This window comes from Pollachius pollachius (assembly GCF_949987615.1).
Source record: "Pollachius pollachius genome assembly, chromosome: 3".
NCBI classification, from domain to species: Eukaryota; Metazoa; Chordata; class Actinopteri; order Gadiformes; family Gadidae; genus Pollachius; species Pollachius pollachius.
The window spans coordinates 12904335-12926464 of NC_136936.1; the positions used below are offsets into that span (position 1 = coordinate 12904335).

At 41.9% G+C, this 22130-nt stretch overlaps 1 protein-coding gene across 2 annotated transcripts; it reads left to right on the top strand.

Moving 5' to 3' along the window:
• Positions 1 to 653: 653 nt before the first annotated feature.
• Positions 654 to 22019, top strand: porb (P450 (cytochrome) oxidoreductase b). Of its 2 annotated transcripts, XM_079731318.1 has the most exons (16): positions 654 to 699; positions 3889 to 4073; positions 8777 to 8828; positions 9394 to 9522; positions 10100 to 10252; positions 11226 to 11350; positions 12138 to 12227; positions 12472 to 12570; positions 12859 to 12975; positions 14276 to 14394; positions 15077 to 15258; positions 15513 to 15662; positions 17113 to 17380; positions 18169 to 18314; positions 20152 to 20237; positions 20486 to 22019. In XM_079731318.1, the coding sequence occupies exons 2-16, from the start codon at positions 3898 to 3900 to the stop codon at positions 20628 to 20630; spliced, it is 2037 nt and encodes a 678-aa protein (XP_079587444.1). In that variant the 5' UTR covers positions 654 to 699; positions 3889 to 3897; the 3' UTR covers positions 20631 to 22019. The 2 variants fall into 2 exon arrangements, with proteins under 2 accessions (XP_079587444.1, XP_079587445.1); XM_079731319.1 differs by lacking the exons at positions 654 to 699; positions 3889 to 4073 and adding an exon at positions 6372 to 6881.
• Positions 22020 to 22130: the final 111 nt, after the last annotated feature.

Genomic DNA, 22130 nt, shown 5'->3' on the forward strand with positions numbered 1-22130 from the left:
TGAACACTTTTACAATTGTATTATAATTACTTATTTTTTACTCTACTTTTTTAATCAACGTCATTAAGGGGCAGCCTTCGATCCTTCAACACCAAAACGACGAGACTACCCCTACAGATATTTTATTTCGTTGTATCTAGTTTGTTTGATAACTCAAGTATAATGCTCTCTGTTCACTGTATTTCCCTCAGCTGTATCTCCTTAGTCCCTGTATACAAATGCCGATTCGGAATAATAAAGTTGCGTTTTTTCTTGTGAGTTAAATCGTTCATTTATTCATATTATTTTGTCTGTATTATGCATGCGTACCTGACATCACGTAACCTTCATATTATATGCTTCTCTTAAGTCAGGACGCCTTCAATGAGTCTGTTATTTTAGCTTCGTTGCATAACCCTGACCTATGCTCACGTAAGGCACGTTGCAATTAGGTAATGGTTCGATCACTCAATTTCTACAAACTTTTGAGAATGATATATGATGAACGAACAAAACTTCACATGAACGCCAGGATATCATCTTCGTTAAAATTCTTGTAAATGTACATCTATATAAATAAAAGTTTAAATGTCGTGTCGAGTAAAGCTTGTAGACGCTTTTCTATGGTACACCCCTCCTAAACATCAGGTTGGTACGGTCCTGGATGGCGTAAAGTTTTCTTCCGCATTGTGAGCAGTGCTTGTTACAGAAGACGCCAAGGTAAGCGTTATCCTGAAGTTATAACACAATTATTTAGTATGGCGCGTTGCTGCATTTCTGTTATTCTCTAGGTTTATATGTACATTTGAAAAAAAACCATTACATAATTTGCCACGATAATTTCTGAAGTAAACCATTTCATTGCAATTCACGTTAGCATTCCAAGGCTGTAAGAGCTGGCTCGCAATACTACCTCTATAACGTTATTCAGAGATATAACGAGGTGCTGCTGTTGATCACTGGCATTTAGCGACATGTGGGACATTTATTTTGGGCTCATCATTGCAGTGAAACACAAGTGTCGCAACCAAATTGATCTTCGGTGGATACACTTTTACTTAGTTGTGTTTAGTCGGTGCTGAACCTTAGTTACGCTGACTCGACACAGTCGGGGCCCTTCGTTTGTTAAATCTCTTAGACATCATGTATCCCATTCATCAGACCGTGTTTAAAAAAAACGATTGGTAAATCCTTATTTATATGCCAGGGTTCAAAATCTGAAATAACCTAGAATGTTCAGAATACACGAACTGCATTGAAGATTTTGCCTTTCACATAAGTTATTGGTCAGGGAAATGTATATAACTGTTTATCGTCTTCTGCATTAGAGTGTAGTTCATTTTCATTCATAGCCATATTCGCCTCATAGGGTAAAGGCTAGGCCATAGAGCTCAGAGTGCAAAATTATCTGCTACTCGTCTATTTGCGTTTTAATCAAGAGCAAAACTGTGGAACTGTCATTTTAATTTTTTTGAAATGCCAAATTATGATGATTATTAAACTGACACATTGCTTTGCAGTATTCTATCAAGATAGGGTAATTAACATAATGTCCAACCAGTTTCCAACATGTTGGTTTGACTATGTCGATAGGTTTGCTACTAATATAACTTGCAAATATACTTGCCTATTGGATAATATTGACGTCACTACTTATTACAATTGTTATGGATGCAATGAGGTTATGTATTTAGTTAATCACACCTCCAAATAAGCGTTGATGTCTTTAAGTGAATCCGTGGGAGATTGTATGCGCTTAACTGTCTACACTAGGGTTAGGCTTGGCTCTCCAACCTTTTCCTCTTTATCAGAGCAAGCTGCTTTCCTGTTGCTAGGTCCTGACGCTCAGGGAGAAGGGCCTAAGCAAGCCTTGCAAGCCTAGATGTTACCTGAACCCTGTTGTTCTGGCCAACTCTGAGTTCACATTCATGGTGCTTGGTAGTACAGTTGTTGTTTTTTTGTCCACTGTTCTGTTCTAATATAGTCAGACAAAATGTGGTATTTAGTTAAAGGTAATGGTTAATGTGTTTTTTTTTATCAAATTAAAAGTTGAACATTGTATTGCCTAATTCTCAACAGTCTTGAGTATGGCCAATAAAGAGTTGTCAAAGGGAAGCATGTGATCATGACCTATGCCGCTAGCTGATAAGTAAAAGGCGACCATACAATAATCAAACAAGTTGTTTAAGGTGTCCCTCTATCTAGATGGCAACACACTAGCTTTCAACACACTTGACCATTGAAGATTGTATTGGAAACCAAGTGCTTTAGAAACCTGATAATCATTTAGGAAACAGGGATCCCTCTATTTCTCACCATAACGTGCTCTTCTATATCAAAGTTATGCACATACACACAACACAGTAGACTTTGCTGGCAGCTTGACCCTAGGGAAGTCCCTGAGGGTAGTTGGCATGACTGCGATTTTGCAACAACAAATTGATCTTGAAAATGATTCATTGTCCTAGAGATAATTTGTGAGATTAGATGTTTTACATAATATGGTCAGGATTTGTATGAGGATCATAGTTTTACAATGAAAAGCCATTTAATTAAGAAAGTGACAGCTAGTAGAATTCTGGCCAATCTTTATATTTTCCTGTAGTTACTTGGTAATTTGTTTTTGCTGATGCCTTTGCCGGAGGGTAGTAATTCATTCATGAGTAGCACAGTAGAAGACCGTTCCTCCGCTGAGTCGTGTGGATGCATTTATGCAGGCATCCAGCCTGAAACATGTTTGGGTTTACATCTGCTGATATCCAGTTCCACCTGTAACATTTGTTTGTTCATGCTGCGTCGAGGTATAAGCTTGGAAAACTTGAATTTCATTGCGAGCAACGACTGCTACTGCATGTTTTGTTGTGCATATGACTAAATAAAGAACATGAACTATGACTACACATTGTAGGTGACCCATTCAGCACGTGTACGCATCCATTTCTGAACACTGATGGGAGTGGTAGAGCCAAATTGCTTGCTTATGGTATGATAGATCAGACCTTTCTGAGGGCAGGGTGAAAAAAAATGTTTCATTGTATTTAGTCAAACTGAATAAGGAGTTTAGCGTGTTCTGCATTGGAGTATAGTTCCTTAATTTTCATTCATTTTTGCCGCAAAGTGTAAATATTAAACTACATTGGTTCTCAGATTGCAGAATAATGTATTTTTTGTATATTTTATTGAATGGCAACAACTTACAACAAGTATTTTTTTATGCTAAAAATCTAAAAGTAACTTCTATTTTAATTACACTCATTAATTTAAGAACATTTCAAAGATTTTTCCCATTGATATACTGGTTTTCCAACTACTCAATGTTACAGATTCAGCCTATTTCATGTACATTTGGTGTCGGAAACACTACTGCTCCCTCATGTATGCGTTAACATAACGTAGAAGTCTAAAGGCAGGCAGCTCCTCAAAGATCGGCATATTTTTATCTGAGTGCTAACATGGATCTTTGCAAAAATGCTATTTGCAGAACTTTCAATTTAGCTTTGGTTGCAGAGAATGAATGGTATTGTCCTACAGATGGCGCTATAATGTGTTTGCCTATAGGATTTGGACATCAACAGTCTTCTTTTCTCCTCAGCCACGTTCATTTAAAAAACGATTATGGCCCTGTAATTGAACCCAACATTATACCCATATATTATACACACAAAAGTCGAATCTAATATCTTCTCACAATCAATAGTCGCAAAATAAATCTAGATATATAGATAGATTGATTTCATTGCCCCCCCCCCAAAATCATTACCATAGTGTGTCGTCGTGCGTCTCGATTCCTCTCCATCTTATGTTTGAATGGAAGTCATTAGTTTCCCACCAATCACTGGTCTTTGAGCAATGTGTTTCATGACATGTTGTTAAAAGGTCTGTTTGGGGCTCTCTTTCTCCCCTCTGTAGAGTGCAGACATGGCGGGTGTGGATACAGATGCCACCCATCCAGAGTCCATGGCGACCGAAGAGGAGCCCCTTATAAGCAATCTAGACCTGTTCCTCTTCACGCTCATTGCTGGAATTGTCATCTATTGGTTCATGTCCCGCAAGAAACCCGAGCCAATCCCTGAATTCAAGAAGCTCGACACTCTGTGAGTATATGAATTTTATTCCATTTTAGAAATTATGTATTTGATATGTTTGTTGATATGTATTTTATTTTAGAATCATCTATATAAATGTAGTTATTATTTATCATGAATCCTGAAAAAGTTTGCGATAGTGGCAACCATCTTTTGCCAAATTGTGTTTGATGGCTGGCAGAATGTATTCATAACTTCCACCAGTCTGCTATTGGCAAAAAGAATGCAAATAAGATTCCTGCAATTTCTGCAAGGATTCATCTTCACCTCGGATGTCTTCCTGGCTTTCTAGATTAGAGTTTAGAGTTTGAGTTAATAGTTACCATTCAACATCTGAAAACTTCCGTAGCCTTGCATTATTCACCCCCACCCGATCCTATTCTTTCACCATAAAAAAAAACAATGATGCCATTGGTTTAACCGTTTGTTGGTATTTCAAGCCATTAGCAAATACATTAATGAGGTATTATATCTTTACAGCATAGACCAAGCAAGAATTTATGAAATGCCTGGCAAGGAACCAATCACCCATCCCCTGTCGTTTAGTTGTAAAGCAAATTGCTGACAAAGGTTTTACAATTTTTACTAAAGGCAAACTATTTTGCTTCCTGCACGTAGACACACGCTTGGGCTGTATTTTGGTAAGGATTACACAATCAGAAAAGGAATAACTCTAAGACAATTCTATTGCATACATTCCTCTTGCTATCGTGTTTGCTGGTTGCATGTCTTGCTTGGTTTTCTAAATGAGCCTGTGGCTGGTTAAAAAGCCATTATAAAACAATCTCTTAGAGACAAGTGTGTGAGAGGTCATTGCCAAAGATATTCAAAAATACTTGCCGTGTGACCTTTGTTTCCTCTCCTATTATCTATTACTCATTTGTACATTTATTTAGGCTCCCTGTTTGCACACTAAGGAAGTCATGTTAAACTCATGTATTGAACCAAGGCAAACAAAAAAGTCAGTGTCGTGTTTTTGTCATGTGTCGTGCGCATACTGCAAACCTAAATTGTCCAAGGAAATACAATGAACCTTCATGGACAACCTTGCATTGAAACCCCTTCACCTCATCAACTTTGGCTCAACTCACTGAACAACAACAACCAAACAAAGTCAGTTTACAGGGTTAAAAAAATAGAAGGGGTCCCCCCCGTGCTCTCTCCTCATTATCTGATCAGTGGTTGCATGGAGGCTTGTTTGGGTTTTACCCTTGGCAGTACACTGATCACCGCGCAGTCTCTCCCCTAAAACCACAATATAAGAGCTAGTGGCTTTTCTGTTTTGTTGCCCGCTGGCCTGAAGCCTTGTGCAGGCAGCAGCAGCACACACGGTTTACCGATGGCGAGCATAGTTATCTGGCTGTCTGTCAGTCATGGAGGCTGGGGACGGGTGGACATGGGGGGCAGTGACTGGGGAGTGCCGTGTTCAACTCTGGGAAAGAGTCTGTGGAAGGCAGGCGTGCAGGGAGCTCCACGCTGGATGAGCGATGTCCCCTCCCCTCAGTGGAAGCATTGGTTACCTAACTGTTACGACGGGGGCGTGGGCTTCCGCGTCTTTCCTGTGCAGGCTTTTGTTTTTTGCTTCCAGGCCCGTTTGGAACGCTCCCCAGAGAGCATGTGGAGAGCGCTGGCCAGGCCTCCTTTGTCAGTCCTCTCCAAAGGTGGAAAGTTGAGGCACAAGACAAGCAGTCCTTTCTTTTCCCCCCAGTTACTTTGTAGGGATTTTTTTTCCCCCCTACAATTTTCTTTACCCCACTCCTCCCCCCCCCCCCCCCCCCTTTTCTTTTTTTGCTATGTGAAGGGTTGGCTGCTGTGCCATTGGTGTAGGATACTGTCACAAATGGAATCCTTTTATGATAAATGAGGTTGCCATAGTAATGACATTCTCTCTCTGTCTTTTGCTCTTGGTCTTTCCCTCCCTGTCTCTGTCTCTGTTTGTGTGTGTGTGTCTCTCTCTCTCTCTCTCTCTCTCTCTCTCTCTCTCTCTCTCTCTCTCTCTCTCTCTCTCTCTCTCTCTCTCTCTCTCTCTCTCTCTCTCTCTCTCTCTCTCTCTCTCTCTCTCTCTCTCTCTCTCTCTCTCTCTCACCCTCACTCTGGGTCTCTCTCTCCTCCTTTGGGAAGGGGGTGGGGGTCACGTCCAAAAGCCCTTCCATTCACAGCTCTTTCCCCCTCCGCTGGTCCACCGGAGGAGCTGTGCTCTGATCACTCTCCTTAAGCGCGCACAATGGATCGCCTGCAAGTTCTCGTGTTCCTAACACCTTTCAGATTGGAGAGGAAAGGGGGCGGGCATGTTGAGGAAGGCATTTTTTAAGCCCCTGAGTGTTTCAGTGTGTGTTTGTGTGAGTCCGCAGCCTTGCGAGATGTTTTCCTTTTCTTTTTTCTCTACGGGGAAGTCAGTTTCCCACCATTGTGTCCGTGGCGGTTGCCAGACATTGACGGGGCTCGCAGACCGCTGTGTGTGCGTGCCTGGCCGCGCGTGTGTGTAGCGGAGGGAAGCTTTGGTCTGTGTGAGGAACAAGCACCACGGGGCTCGAGAGAACAGGAGTTCAGATCTGCGGCGGAGGGGTTGGTTCTCAGGTGGCTGCAGGGAGACGCGTAGCAGGACGTGCTGATGCCTATCGCCCTACTGGACTGGGTTAATTCTCCTCTGCCCGTGTGTTGTCTTCCCACCTCATCTAAATCTGAGTGTGAGGGTGGTGGTGGTGGTGGTGGTGGTGGTGGTTCTTGGTGGCCCTCCAGCCGGGTTGGTGGTTAAACACTACAGGCCATGGGCTGTGTCTTCTCCCTGCCCGAAGACAGGAGGGATGCTGCTGAGAGGTTAGTACAAGTCTGTTGGGGCCGTGACCCCCCTCTTCTGTTTATCTAACCCTGTTAACCGACTCTTTGGTGGTTGTTGTTGTTTTGAGTTGGACATTATTGTACAAGCTGTACATTGTTGGATGAGTTGTGCAAATGAGTTTAAGGTTAAATTGCCATTCAGAGTTAAGCATACTACTTACTTTATTTTCTATCATGGCATGTGGCCACAATTATCTTTTCAGCTTTCAGGCTATTTTCTATCTTGTTACTATCAAAATACTACTGCTTCTGTGATAATGTTGTTCACGAGCTGAAAGTACTACAGGCTAAGGTACATTCAAGGTGATTTTATTGGATTACACATTTTTCTGAGGTCAATCCATCAGTTTTGAACTATATTGAACCCAAATCACTCTGGAGAGTTTAAGTCAGATCCTTTTTTTTGTGTTGTTTATTTAGTTTGTTGGTTCAGCATGGCGAGGTTACTAGAGTATCTCTGATCTCCTGGCAAAACCGAAGAGGTCTGTTTTTTGCCCTTGGTGTCTATACAAAATACTTGCTAGCAAAAAGCACCTTTGCCACCAGACTCGAGCTTATTTGGTTCCGCCCTTTCTTCTTTGCATTGCATAGGGAAGTGCAGCTGTCCACTTAGTCCTTTGATGGTAAAAACAGAGGCAGTGCCTTTTATTTTGTGAGATAATGGATGTGTCCAGCAACTCTCTTTATCCCGATTTGCCTCTGTCGTTTGATCTGATCCCATCCATAAATGAAATCCTGGGTAAAACCTAGATGAGGACATAAGACGGAGACCCCCAGAAGTCTATGTACGCCATTGTGCTTCATCACTCCTCTCAAACACCTTCAAATCAAATGAGCAGGAATTGTAGCCAGTTTGTTGATGGGTGTTTTTCTATGTTTTTGCCTGACATGTGAAGCCAGTTAAGAGCTATAGAAGTCGGACTAGTCAATTGGAATTTTACCGGTTCGCCCCAAGGGCAAACTTTTATGTTTGACAACAAAAAAAACATTTTATTCTATTTTTGAGGTGATCCGAGTGTGGAAGCTATGCAGCTGTATGTATTCATTTATGGTAAAAAATAAAAACATGTTAGAACGTTTTAAAGTTTTAAAAAGCACAATCCATATACTTGTAAACCTCTTGTTTCAGTTGGGAAAATGGTAAAAGCATTTTAAAATATTTGATGTGAGGGTAATTCAGGACGGCTTTGGCTGACAGTTGATTTCATGGCGGGTTGGTGTGGGGATACTCCAGATGGAAACGCCTTTACCGTGTCACAGAGCTGTGGACTCGGGATAGGTCAACGTCACAGAGTTTGTTGCCTATGCTGCTGCGCTACACAGACAAAAAAACCTGAAAGTCCATGCTGTACTTAGACACTGCAGCGTGTCTGCTCGTGTTGTCTTTCTCCCCATCCGACTGCATGGTGGAGAATGACGAACTGTCAACACAAAGCTCTTAGTCATTCCCAACGCACCACTTAAGATGTTATGGTGCCCCCCCCACCACTGTTGTTTGTCTTGAAACTAAACATGTATACCGGTATTCGGGTCAAAGTTCCAATCCAAGTGTACTGCTCTCATTCCACAGGGCCTGTGTCTTGGTGCTTTACTTCTGTTTATGTTGTAGTTCTGCTGGGGAAACCATATGGCTGAGCATATAAAGCATTTTGGGCGTAACCAGCGTAACCAGCTTGTCGTAAACAGAACAATACATGGGCCTCCCGGAGGCTCAGAGGAGGAGGAATTTAACAATAAAAGCTGCTTTTAATACTTCCACAAATGAAGACCATTGTCTTATGTGTCATTTTTCATTAGGGCAGATTCCAAATGCAACATTAAAGTTTTGCATTAGTTTTACATAATTGATTGTTCTCCTCTTATCTTTCATCCAGAACCGCCACCAGCACAAGAGAAACTAGTTTTGTTGAAAAGATGAAGAAAACGGTGAGTTATCTCTGGGTCTTTTGCTAACGGCCGCTCAATTGATGATTAATTTCTTAATGCAAGGCTGGTAAGGATTGGAATGGTTACCATAGCTCAAGGGATCTTCTGTTTTCAAGTTCGCTTTGAGCAATTACTTCATTTTGGAGTGAGTTCTTGTGGTTTTTCCGCAAATACTTTGGATATCATGAGGCTTGCGAGACGAGCCTAGCTAATGACTGTAGAGTCTAACTCATGGATCGCTTTGGTCCATTCATGTTTTGTTGTTCATATGCAACAGTAACTTCTTTTGATCAGCTATAATGGTTTACAATGGCTCTAGATATACTTTGGAAGGAAGCAAATCCCGTGTGTTGTCCAATGTTTAGGACAATTTGTTTCTACGATTAATACTGTGCAGGAACCTTATCTTATGTCTTCAAATGGTATTCGCCATAGAAGGCACATTCTCCCAACAATGTGTTGGAGCATTTAAGTACTTCGCTCAAGCCGCAAGCCTAATTGCTCTGGCATGAGTTTGCCTGGATTTGTTTATTTGTTAAGATATTGTCTTTTGAATGGTTTCCAGGGCAAGAACATCATTGTGTTCTACGGCTCCCAGACGGGAACAGCAGAGGAGTTTGCCAACAGGCTTTCCAAAGACGCTCAGCGCTACGGCATGAAAGGAATGGCTGCCGACCCGGAGGAATATGACATGGTAATTCACAACCTCTGGAGCAACACTCCAAACAACCCACCAAGCTGGGAGTCGATGTATAAAATAACTGGGCTACTAGTTCAAGTATTCTTGATTGCTCAGTTGGCTGCATTTCAGCCAGATAGCTGCCAGAGAGTGTTTTGTAATTTTGTCATGGGAAAAGGAATCTGAAGGGCTCAATACTGGGAAATGCATGGTGGTGCTATGTGGAGGGCTTCCTTTTGTAAACAATGTTTTGGTTGTAGATAGTTGTCCATTTTTAGAATGTCACGCGCTTACAAGACATAACAACACTCTACATTATTATTTATGAGATTGGCAACCATAGAAATTGATGCTGAGATTGTAGATGTATACGTCGCATGATGTACTTTGAATGAGACCCTTTTTGTTCGACTTCGATCTTCGGCTAGATTTCTTTGTAATAGGTCGAAGTTTTATTATGCATTTTGTTAATGATTGTTACCAAATAGTGTGTTTCCTTTTTACTTCAAAATATTTAAAAATGCCAATCTAGAGAGAAGTTAAACCCGGTATTCTTTGCCCTGAACTGTCCTTAACTTGCTCTAAAACACAGGCTGAGTTATCTCGCCTCTCTGAGATTGAGAACTCACTGGCTATATTCTGCATGGCCACCTACGGAGAAGGAGATCCCACTGATAATGCCCAGGACTTCTATGACTGGCTGCAGGAGAATGGCGAGGAAGACCTTTCCGGGGTCAACTTCACAGTGAGTTATACCTGTCATTTCTCACATTATTGTACCAATCATATAAATCACAGCCACCACAAAACGCCAAAATCTCACAATCTTACCTCCAGTCTACCCAGGCTGACCCATGCTTACAAAGGCTTGTCTCTGAACAAAATTCGAGTCAAGTCAAATTGACCCCCAGCGTGTAATGGAGATGAAGAAGAATCTACATAAAATAACAACCATATAAATGTTTGATGAAAGTTATAATTCATCGCTAGTCTATTTCTCAGCCCTATAACATAGCCCTATAGTAGCCCTATAACATATTTTTAATGGGTTTGTTATGTATGAAAACAAAACGTTGAAGAAAGTGATTTGTGTCCTCCACCCTGTGGTCCAAGAGTTCTTAGCAGCTCAAGCACATTGGACACAGCTGTGAGTTGTGAGTGTGTCCTGCATATAAATGCAAACATCTGCATTGCGACTTGGAGAACTTACATGCTACCTTTGCCGGTCGCTGACCTCCGCTTACAGTCCTGTCAGAGCTAACAATGTGTCGCCCACGCAAGAACGTGTAAAGTAACCAGTGATTGGTCGAGAAGGGAACAGGCATTGGTTTTCGACCAGCCGGACTCAAGCATATAATGATTCCACCTGGTGTAATCAAAACACTGTATTTTCAACTTATTTTCAATGGAGCTGACTCGGTTACTTAGGTTCATGTATATGTACCGTCAAATGCTATACTGCCCCCTGGTGTAGACGTTAACATGAGGTGTCCAGCACTGGGTCTTCACAAACATAGGTTGGGAACGGTGAATTCATCTAAAGGGGTCCTTGGAATGAGGCAAAGACTATTACCAATTTAACTGCTCCAATAAAATAAAGTTATAAACCACCAAAGCTGTGATGGCCTTTAAATGTAACTATTGGACCGGATTAACAAACAAAATGCACTGTGAATTAGTTCTTGAATGTGTCACTGACCTCCCCTTAATGTTTCTAGGTGTTTGGCTTGGGCAACAAGACGTACGAACACTACAATGCCATGGGAGCCTATGTGGACAAAAGACTAGAAGAACTGGGGGCCAAGCGAATCTTTGACCTCGGCATGGGAGACGACGACGCCAAGTAAGGAACTCTGCAGTGTTTTATATTTGATAATGTGTAGGACAAATGTTGTTGCTTTAAAATGTCTGTAATGTTTAGTGATCTCAACAGGGCACTAAACATCAAAGAAGAGGCTAATGAATTAGACACAAGCCAGTAAGGCCACATGTGCTTTCACTAATGACTGCTTTTTCCAAAGGTAGGAGTAGTAGGGGAGTCTCCTTGTTTTCTCTCCATTTCATCAGTGAGCCAAAAGTAAAATGTGTCAGTTAACAGCGCTTGGTGTGAATCACTTAGTTTTACACCGGTGGACACAACAATGATGGATGTAATTGTTCCGAGGCTTATGATTTGTCACAATGTTTTCATTCAGTTTGTTGAACCGAGTATTAATCATCCTCGCCATGCAATGAGTCGGCCCTCATGTATTGCAACAAGATTTATTGCTCAATTTATTACCCTTCAGGAACCTGTCTTCCGATCTAGGTAATTGACTTTATCTAATAATAGGGTTGGGAGCTGAGGTTACTTTTAATTTTCAATGATAAAGATCATGTTAATTCCAAATCAAATGGTTTATAGTTTACCCCCATACAATTATGGTATAAAATACTATTCCAAACAATGGAGATATTGGATTACTTTTTCAAACCTTTTATTGCGATCATTTTAAAGGCATCTACCACTAAAAGACAATAAGAACTTCGCTATCCGGACCCAGCCCCATTTAAGACGTTTATTTTGGCTAGATGTGCCCTTCCTGGCCGTACCCTGATGATATCAAACATATTATTCCCCTGCTTTCCAGTCTGGAAGACGACTTTGTTTCATGGAGGGAGCAGTTCTGGCCGGCCGTCTGCGAGCATTTCGGCGTGGAAGCCCTGGGAGATGACTCCAGGTTCTCCATCCAACCATACATCATTAAAACCAACACCCACATTGTACTGCAAACAAAAAAGATGGTCTGCCTTGTTTGAAGAGGAAGGAAAACGTCCTAGTCAGGAGCATAATGTTTCCATCCTTAATACTATATTCCACAGAAATGGAAAATGACTTTTAAATCTTCCAGGAATTGATCACAAAAAATGAACACAACCCAACCATCTCTGGCGCTTTGTTAATTGTTCTTTTTTGCTTCCCAGCATCCGCCAGTACGAGTTGAAGGAGCACACTGACCTCAACATGAACAAGGTTTACTCTGGAGAGATCGGTCGCATTAAGAGCTTTGAGAACCAGAAACCGTAAGAAAACACCCATTTCTTTTATCTGCTTTCAGACCCAAATTAGCCGGCGGCCAAGAACCATTTATTTTCGAAGCATTAGGAAGTCTCAATTGGGGGATGCATGAAGGGATTTCTTTTCAAAATCAACCCTGGTTTCTCCAAATTGGCTACTTTACTTTAAATAAATACCCATAAGATATTTTGAATGCTATTCAAACTAAATGATTGTGATTTTGTGTTTGATTTTCCTAGTGAAACAATATTATCGAGTGGGATTTCTAACTTACTGAGTTTGCTCATTCACAGGCCTTTTGATGCCAAGAATCCCTTCCTGGCCACAGTCACGGTTAACCGCAAACTGAACAAGGCAGGCGGCCGGCATCTCATGCATCTTGAGTTGGACATTACGGGCTCAAAGATCAGGTAAGGTCCTCACCAGGCAACATAAAGTTCACCAATTACAATTACAATTACCATTAGGGCATTTAGCAGACGCTTTTATCCAAAGCGACTTACATTGGTTAACCCACCACAAAAATAGTTAGTTATTCCTGACAAAAACACTGAAGGGTTGCAATTATCACATGGTTATTCTTTGATTATACCATGGTCTGGGGGAATACTCGATTCTGATTGGCTGCAGGGTGTGCATTAACCCCTGATATACGGACACCTGCTAAGTAGTTCCAGTCAAATTGTCTGTTCAGCCTTCAAAACGAGAGCTGGTAATTTGTGAAAAATGCATTAAACTGTAATCAGAAAACGCGGTTATATGCTTATATACCCTATAGTATCTGTGGTATAAAGGCTGGGACAAATTTCAAATTATAAATATGTACACTTTATGTTGAAAGTTTAGACCGCCGCGATTCCCATTGAAACGAGTGGCGCAGTGATTCGATCTTCAAAACTAGAGCTGGTAAATTGTGAAAAACGAATAGACTGTAATCAGGCAACGCGGTTATATGCTATAGACCCTAGAGTATCTGGGACGAAGGCTGGGACGAATTTTGAATTATAAATATGTACAATGCATAACTTTAGCTCTTTTGCTCATACCTGAGCGGACTACAATACCTCCCGTTACCAAGTCGTAGCTAAGGTCTGTCCTATTTACTGGAGGAGTGAACAACGTTTCCGTTGCATAAGAACCTTACGGGAGGGTAATGATTGTTCCAGGTATTAGTCAAACCCTCAGGCGTTACCAGGGAAACAAAGTTATGGCTTGTGAAAAACTTTATATTTGGATTGTAAAATGCATGAAAATATAAATGAATAGTCTTAATTTATTTTCTTTGGCAAGTGACCATGGTATAAGCGGGATAATGCCCTTCGAGGTGTCCATTATCAGGAATTAATGGACTTCGCAGAGGCAACCGTCCGACGCGGAGCGGTTCAAAGGCCTCCACGTCGTCCATTAATTCCTGATAATGGACACCTCGTCGGGCATTATCCCTTACGTAATCTTTGAGTTCCTTTCCGGTGTTGTTGTTTTTACCTTCATAAGGCAAGATCTTTGTATAGCATTTGTATTAAAAAAATTAACTCCCTTATTATTTCTTATTTTATATTTTTAAGGAATTAGGTTAAGACCCTACCTGTCCATTTTTGGCAAAGTTTCCCCCAATCACCGATTCTAAGACCAGTCTGCCAGCTCTTGTTTGGATGTAGTGGTGCAAGTGTAATACGTCCTCGTCCTCCTCCCCCCCCCCCTCCTCCGCAGGTATGAGTCCGGAGACCACGTGGCAGTCTTCCCCACCAACGACACGGCCTTGGTGATCAAGCTGGGGCAAATCCTCGGCGTGGACCTTGACTCCGTTATCTCCCTCAACAACCTTGACGGTACAGCATGGATTGTCCGGCTAGTGTGTGTCTCGTCTCCCTCGGAACACTCACACACGCACGCACTCCCATGCACAGGCAGCAAAGACAGGACACAAACCGACCCTCACATAGATATGGACACACAAACAGTCAAATTGATGGTTGTCTAATAAGGGAGATAAGGGTTGTCACGGCAGTAGAGCCCATGTCTATGGCTGCGTCACGGCTCACCCTTTGGCCTCGGGTAAGGTTGTGTCCTTGGGTAAGGTTTCAGCCTTGCTGCGTGCTTTCATATGCGTTTTACAGGGGTGTGACTCTTTTGTTTTCTCACGAATCAATTAGACTTTTATTGCGAAAGAAATAAGATTCTAGATCAACTTGATTCTAGATGAAGGAAATTACCATGACAGAAATCTGGGTAAAGGGTGCTAAGTTAAGGATCTACTCCAGCGGCTCAGAAGGGCAGTATTTACTTTATTAATTTACTCGTTGACTGGTATTCCTCATGGTGATCATTGTGTAGGCCTATTCTTCTGGTTATTAATTTAGTTCATTATATTACTTATGAAAACCCGCTTTCATGGTTTAAAAAGGATTTTATCAACAGTCCTTTTTAAAATACATATACATATAAGGCTGCCTTGCCTGGAAAAAAAAAATAAATCACTTATAAATAATCAATATTCAATTTGTTTTTCAGAGGAGTCCAACAAGAAGCATCCGTTCCCCTGCCCTACCAGCTACCGCACGGCTCTGACCCACTACCTGGACATCACACACCCGCCCCGCACCAACGTGCTGTACGAGCTGGCCCAGTACGCCTCTGACCCAAAGGACCAGGAGAACATGCGCAAGATGGCCTCCTCCTCCCCGGAGGGCAAGGTCTGTGTGACTCTAGAGACTTATGTACAATGTTTCAACCTGGATTTATGTTATCACAGTAGAAGGAAGGTATTTACTGTACCTTTACTTACCACTTACATACAAGACCCAATCAAGATTCAAAATGTTTTTTCCATGCTTACGACGTCCAGATCATCCAGAGCGGTGTGTGTGTATATGCTCATCATATGACTCTCAGATGTGAGGGTCTGAGTTGCAGTGCTCAAGGTAACATTGGTGCGGTGGTTCCTCAGGCACTGTACCAGAGCTGGGTGCTGGACGCCTGCAGGAACATCCTGGCCATCCTGGAGGACCTGCCCTCCTTACGGCCTCCCATTGACCACCTGTGTGAGCTGCTCCCACGCCTCCAGGCGCGCTATTACTCCATCGCCTCCTCTTCTAAGGTAAAGGTGGTCTACACAGGAAGTCTGCACCCACCTAACCCTAACCCTCATGCCAGTTTGAATGTACACGTTTGTGTAACACATGAGTCACGCACTGACACACTACATTGTTTCACAAGCACCTTGTGGATGATGATAATTAACACAAATGTTTTTTTCATGGCCACAATAATACAGAACATTCTTTTTTAAAGGTCCCATGGCATGAAAATCTCACTTTATGAGGTTTCTAACATAAATATGAGTTCCCCTAGCCTGCCTATGGTCCCCAAGTGGCTAAAACTTGCGTTCGGTGTAAAACGAGCACTTGGTGTTCTGCTCGCCTTTGAAAAAACGGAGGCTCAAGCGCGCTGATTTGGAATGTGGTCCCATATGTCGTCATAAAGGATCTAAGCTCATCCCCTTTCTCTGCCTTGCCCACCTAGAGAATATGGCCCGCCAATGAGACACGACCGTGCGAGCGCCACACACAGTGTGTGTGTGTGTGTGTGTGCTTACACGCACTGTAACGCAAGTGTTTGCTGTTGGTGTTATGGCGCATAACACGTCGGTTCTTTGACGTATCTTGTATTTCCACAACGAGACTGTAGTTGGGGTTATCTCAGCCATGGTTGAGAAGGAATGAAGACATGCCGCCGGTTGCCGCGAACCACCACCGCTTGCCGCTGCCGAGGGACCACCGCCTCGGCGGTGCAGGAGGCGGTGGTGCCTAAGCGCTGACCGCTGCCGAGGCGGTGGTCCCTCGGCAGCGAGGCTCCGGCGGGAGACAACCTCGGGCAACAATCCCTTTCTCCTCCATGTCGTGGTTCAGTCTACTTCAGATTGATGTCGACGTGGAAGAACCAGAGACGTCGGAGAACCTGACGCAGTCGTTTGAGATTCATAATATCGTCTGGAGGCTCACACAGCTTTTGGCCGTGATAATATATATTATATGATATAGATATCTATGTATAATATGATATTATTTAGATATAGAGCTCCAGGACTCCCGTGTGTTCTAGAATATTTACAGAACACGGCTAAAGATACACACCCACTGTAAACAGAGCGCATGGTACCGTGGCTGCAAGCTGCTCAGGGCCACACCCCCACCCTCCTCCTTGACTCACCTCTCTCCTCCTTATTTGCATTAAAGCTACAGACACCGAAACGGCGCATTTGGGGAAAGCTCAATGTGCGACTGGCTCATAGTGGCTGTAATTCTGCACCACGGCTGAATTTCGGGAACGTCTTCAAATACTGTGATTGAGGCCTACTAATATCTATATTAAAGCATCCATAAAGTAGCATGCCATGGGACCTTTAACAAAATGGAATTTGAGGAGGCAAAAATAACAAAGATAAACAACAACCATGATCATGAAATTAATAACTAATCGGTGGCGGACTAAAATCTGCGGCAAAGTATTTGGACCTTAACGTTTGTACGATTGGCCCGCCTCCCCAGATCCATCCCAACAGCATCCACATCTGTGCCGTGGTAGTGGAGTACGAGACCAAGACGGGCCGCGTCCACAACGGAGTGGCCACCACCTGGCTCAAGAACAAGTCGGTGGTGGACAACGGCCACAAGTCCACCGTGCCCATGTTCATCCGCAAGTCCCAGTTCCGCCTGCCCTTCAAGTCCACCAACCCGGTCATAATGGTGGGCCCCGGCACTGGCATCGCCCCCTTCGTGGGCTTCATCCAGGAGAGAGGCTGGCTCAAAGAGCAAGGTATGGTTTTTAAGCTCATGTTCAGCATTCCTACTATGTTATAGCACGAGTGGGGGGGGGGGGGGTGACGGCACAGAGAAAATTAATGCTAGTCGTGCTTTAAAATCATCATCTTTAAATTGACCTTACTCACAATAAGGTACGTAACAGAAAATATTGCTGCCAAATTACTTGCATGGCAACATATTATTTACAATGTGAAGCAAAGGCTTTTTAGAACCTAGTCTTTATAACGGCACTATCCGCTGAGGCTTGGCCCCCCCAGGCTGAGATCATAAGTGAGGCCGTTAACAGCGCTCCTTTCATGGGTACGGATTTCACAAAAGTCGGTGTGTTCTGCAAATAGCTTCGCTCTAATTTTGAAGTTCTGGCACATACAGCTTATATTAATCTATGTGATACTGTATATGCTACCTTTGCATCCTGGTTATTTATGTATCATGTTTTTATCGTATTTTTTGCTCAATTTATTGATCCCAATGATGCTTGTTAGCAACTTGTTTCCTTCCCGTGTGCAAGAATCCTTAAATAAATCAATAAATAACAAATTAAAAGTATATGCTGCTGGTGATTAACAGTTGAATGGGCTGGAGTTGTAAAACGGAAAGACATTGAAATGTCACCATAGCTTATCACTCGCTTGATTGACTACTTAAAACCTTAACCCACGAGACAATAAGTAAAGCTTTAGATCTAAGAAAAAGCTACATTTTAATAGTTCATGAAATTCTATATTCAACCATCGACTGGGACTAGCACTTTGTGACGTTCTGTTCCTCTCTGTTAAGGGAAGGAAGTTGGCGAGACGGTGATGTTCTTTGGCTGCAGACATGAGAATGAGGACTTCATCTACCAGGAAGAGCTGGAAGAGGCGAAGAAGAAGGAGGCTCTTACTGGTCTCCATGTAGCCTTCTCAAGAGACCAGGAGGAGAAGGTAGGGCTTTGTCTGTCGCCACACGTTTTTTTGTCAATTTCTGGTTCACTATTTAGAACTTTATTTGACCCTCACCTATTGTCTAAACCTTGTGAAGTGTAAGAGTCACTCTGAACTGCTCCCTGACAACAGTATCTAAAATATCAATATTTTGGCTTGTACATATTTATATTTGAATGTTTAAATATAGTTGATTTAACTTATTTTTCATTTTTCTGTTTATATATATATATATATATATATATATATATATATATATATATATATATATATATATATATATATATATATATATATATATAATCAGTGGAGGATTATCCATTGAGGAGAGGGAGGAAGATCCTCCTTAACATTTTTGAGAATAAAAAATGTAGATTGCCCAGACTACTGTAATGATGAATGAATGAATGCCCTTAAATATGACTACTTTAATGCCTTTGAATATGTAATGTTCGTTTCCCTGGGTAAAGGGACATTAGCACCCCCTATCGCCTATTGACAATTACTTCAGGGAGGACGTTCCTCCCTCAGCCTTCATTGACTCTCATTAATTTCCCTGAAAGTACTGGCGGCCGGTGAATAACCTGGGTTTCAATGGGAGAGAGGAGGAAAGTCCTCCTCTGAGTGGTTGTGACCTTGAGGGGTCTAATTTGCGCAAAAATCTATTCGCGTTGCGCTATGAACCAATAAGCAGGATCCCTGGCTGGTGAGCAGTGTTGCCAGATTGTGCAGATTTCCCACCCAATTGGGCTACTTTTAACCACGTTAGGCTGGAAAAATTATCATTGGGCTGGCAATCTGCCCAATCTGGCAACGCAGTCGATAACAAACCCGCTCTGCATTGCCGCTCAGTCTAAGAGACGCAAAGCAAGTGAAATCATCTGAATGATAGCGAGATTCTAACATTCTAACAAAAGTAATGGCAACGTCAGTGTTGTGGGTGCTACATGGTTTGCTAGGTACTCATGGCTTAATGGTAGCATTACTAGCAATCAACTGTATTGCTGGCCCTCCCTGTTTGCTAATGAATAATGGCAATCTCCCAACGTGGGCTGTTTGAGTTTCACTGTGTGGTTTCACTGATGTGAAAAATCTTGTTAGGGCAACCAAATGCCACGACAAGTGTCAAGATCACGTTGGTGCTGCTATCCGACTTTCCTTGCTAGGCACCATGCCTATAGATCAGGTTGTTTGAAATAATGTTCTTGTTCTTATACTAGTTTGTTACTCTGACCGTTCTGTTTGATATTGTGGAAAGGGTGATTGATTTAGAGCGTGATGCATTTTAAATGGCATCACTTGACCTTGAGTCTTTTCTTTAAACAATTGTAACTGAAAATAAACATAGCTAAATAACAACCAATAACTTCAGTCATTGAGGGCAAAAATAGGCCCAGATTTTTTTATTTACATTTACAAATCAAGAGTAGGCCTGATTTGACTAATGGGCTTTGCATCCTTTCCTTCTGCCCTTGTAGTCCATTTCAAAGACATGCCGCCCACCAGCTTTCAAATTACAGTGATGCCCCCGGTGGCTTTGTATCTATTTTATTCCCATAACTATCCCCCCCTACTATTTGGTAGTTCACCAAAACACCCTGATACAACTTCAGTCTCACATTCTTATGCCACCATACACCAACAGTGCAAGGAGGCCAATGGCAACCAAGCGCGCAGTCCTTCCTCCCTCACTTTAAAAACCACCAGCCGCCACTGATATATATATATAATTTTTATTTTCCCCATCAAATATATATTGTTAAAAAATTTTCCGTGTGCTTGCTTGTTTGAATGCTGTGCATGTTAACGCAGTCTCCTCCTATTCTCCAAACCTTAGGTGTACGTGCAGCATCTTCTGAGGAACCACAAGGAGGACATCTGGAGGCTGGTCCACTCACAAAACGCTCACATCTACATCTGCGGGTAAACAGAAAGTGATCCTGATTGGTTCAAGGAGTCAAAAGCTGCGTCTCATTCTATGCTCAAGACTTCAGTCAGCTAACCTGCTTTTATGTTGTATTGTGTCACCTGCCTTGCACACATGAAATCTCAATTGTAGTTAATCATTCATGTAGCTTTTATATTTGGCCTTTTAATTATAGTAAATTAATGAAACTTGACAACAGCAACACTTCTGACCTGATGCAAACATTTCCGTAACCCTTTCACAGAGATGCGAAGAACATGGCCAAGGACGTGCAGACGGCCTTCTACGAGATAACGGAGGAGTTGGGAGGCCTGACGCGGACGCAGGCCACAGACTACATCAAGAAGCTGATGACCAAGGGACGCTACTCGCAGGACGTATGGAGTTAAATAATCGGGACAACTTGCCACCTCGCCCTCTTCTGGGGGTTTTATTTGTATTTTAATTTCTTATGTTATAGGTTTTTTTTGGAGTTATTTTTTGCCTCCATAATCTTAATTCAACTCAACTAAAGTGAAACTAAACTCCCTCTCCCTTTTTTGTCTTGGAGAGCTCTGTGAGGTTGGCCTAGAATCAGGTTTATGTTCAGGGCCCCTTCCCAGCTTGGCATGGTCAGAATATGCTAATTATTTTTTTCAATAATACCTTTCAGAAACATGCCAAGGAACAGTTTAGGTTGTGTTCTGAGCATCCTAGGTCTTGACTGTGTACTACTTGGGGCTGTGATCGATGACTGATTGGTAAACTAAACTAAAGCTATACCGCAATTCCCCTGGCTGCACATTCTGCAGTGCCACTGTGACCCCATCTCTTTTATTGTTAAATAGATTTTTAACTTGGGAGAATACCCAAAGTATAATGGTAATACATCATACTTTATAAATAAATACAAGGAAATGTACGCAAAACCTTTTTTTGTTTCTACTGCATTTTATGCAAATTATACTGTAATATTTTTACCCCCATAGAATTTGGCAACCCATGTGGTTTGAAAAGTTCCTCTTGAATACATTGAAATGCATAATATCTTTGACTATCTGGCCTCATGGAACTGGAACTTGCCTTGGATTAGTTACCTGTGTGTTGTGCATTTCATACATTGTTGCTCTCCATTTTAATCAATATATTAATAAAATGGCAAAGAATTTTGTTATGCAATTTAACTCAACTTCACTGACCCCTGTGGGAAGATTGTGCAATTAATTACAAATATATATAGCCTTTGAAAACACTATAAATAATGAATTGGTACCCTGTGAAGTTTTAGTACACGGTACAGTGGAAATGGCTGTCTATGGACAGCATAGTTGATCGTACATTATGCATTCAAAATGGGATTAGAAAATGTATCAAATATATTAAGAGAAACCGAATATCCAGACTATTTTCGACGAGTGTCTAGCCGACAAGCTTGTTTACATACTTGTGGATCACTGCATGTTTAATCAGTGTATGGAAACAGTGTTGTCACGGCCATGACCACAGCCTCTGATGTGGTGCCCACCCAACCCCACTTTGCTTTTCTGAATCATGTTATTACTATTCAATCATTTTGGGGAGTTTGGAAAGGTTCCAACTGGGTTACTTGTCAAATTTAGCCTGTGCCTTATTTTTTTCTAACACTGCGTTTTGTTTTGCTTAAGCATTAGTACTGGAATGAATCAGTTCAGTTTAGAAAGTGAATGCACGAAACACCTCATGTCACCATTTTTGTCCTTCCTTTTGAAATTATTTGAAGTATATTTCAAATCCAGGAATGCCTTTTTTAAATGAATAAAAATTTGAATAATTTCTCTTTGATTTATTTTTCTCCATTGAATTGTACAAGTACAATATATGTACTGTACATGCACAGGGCAAAGACGCCAAACCATACCTCATTATCTATC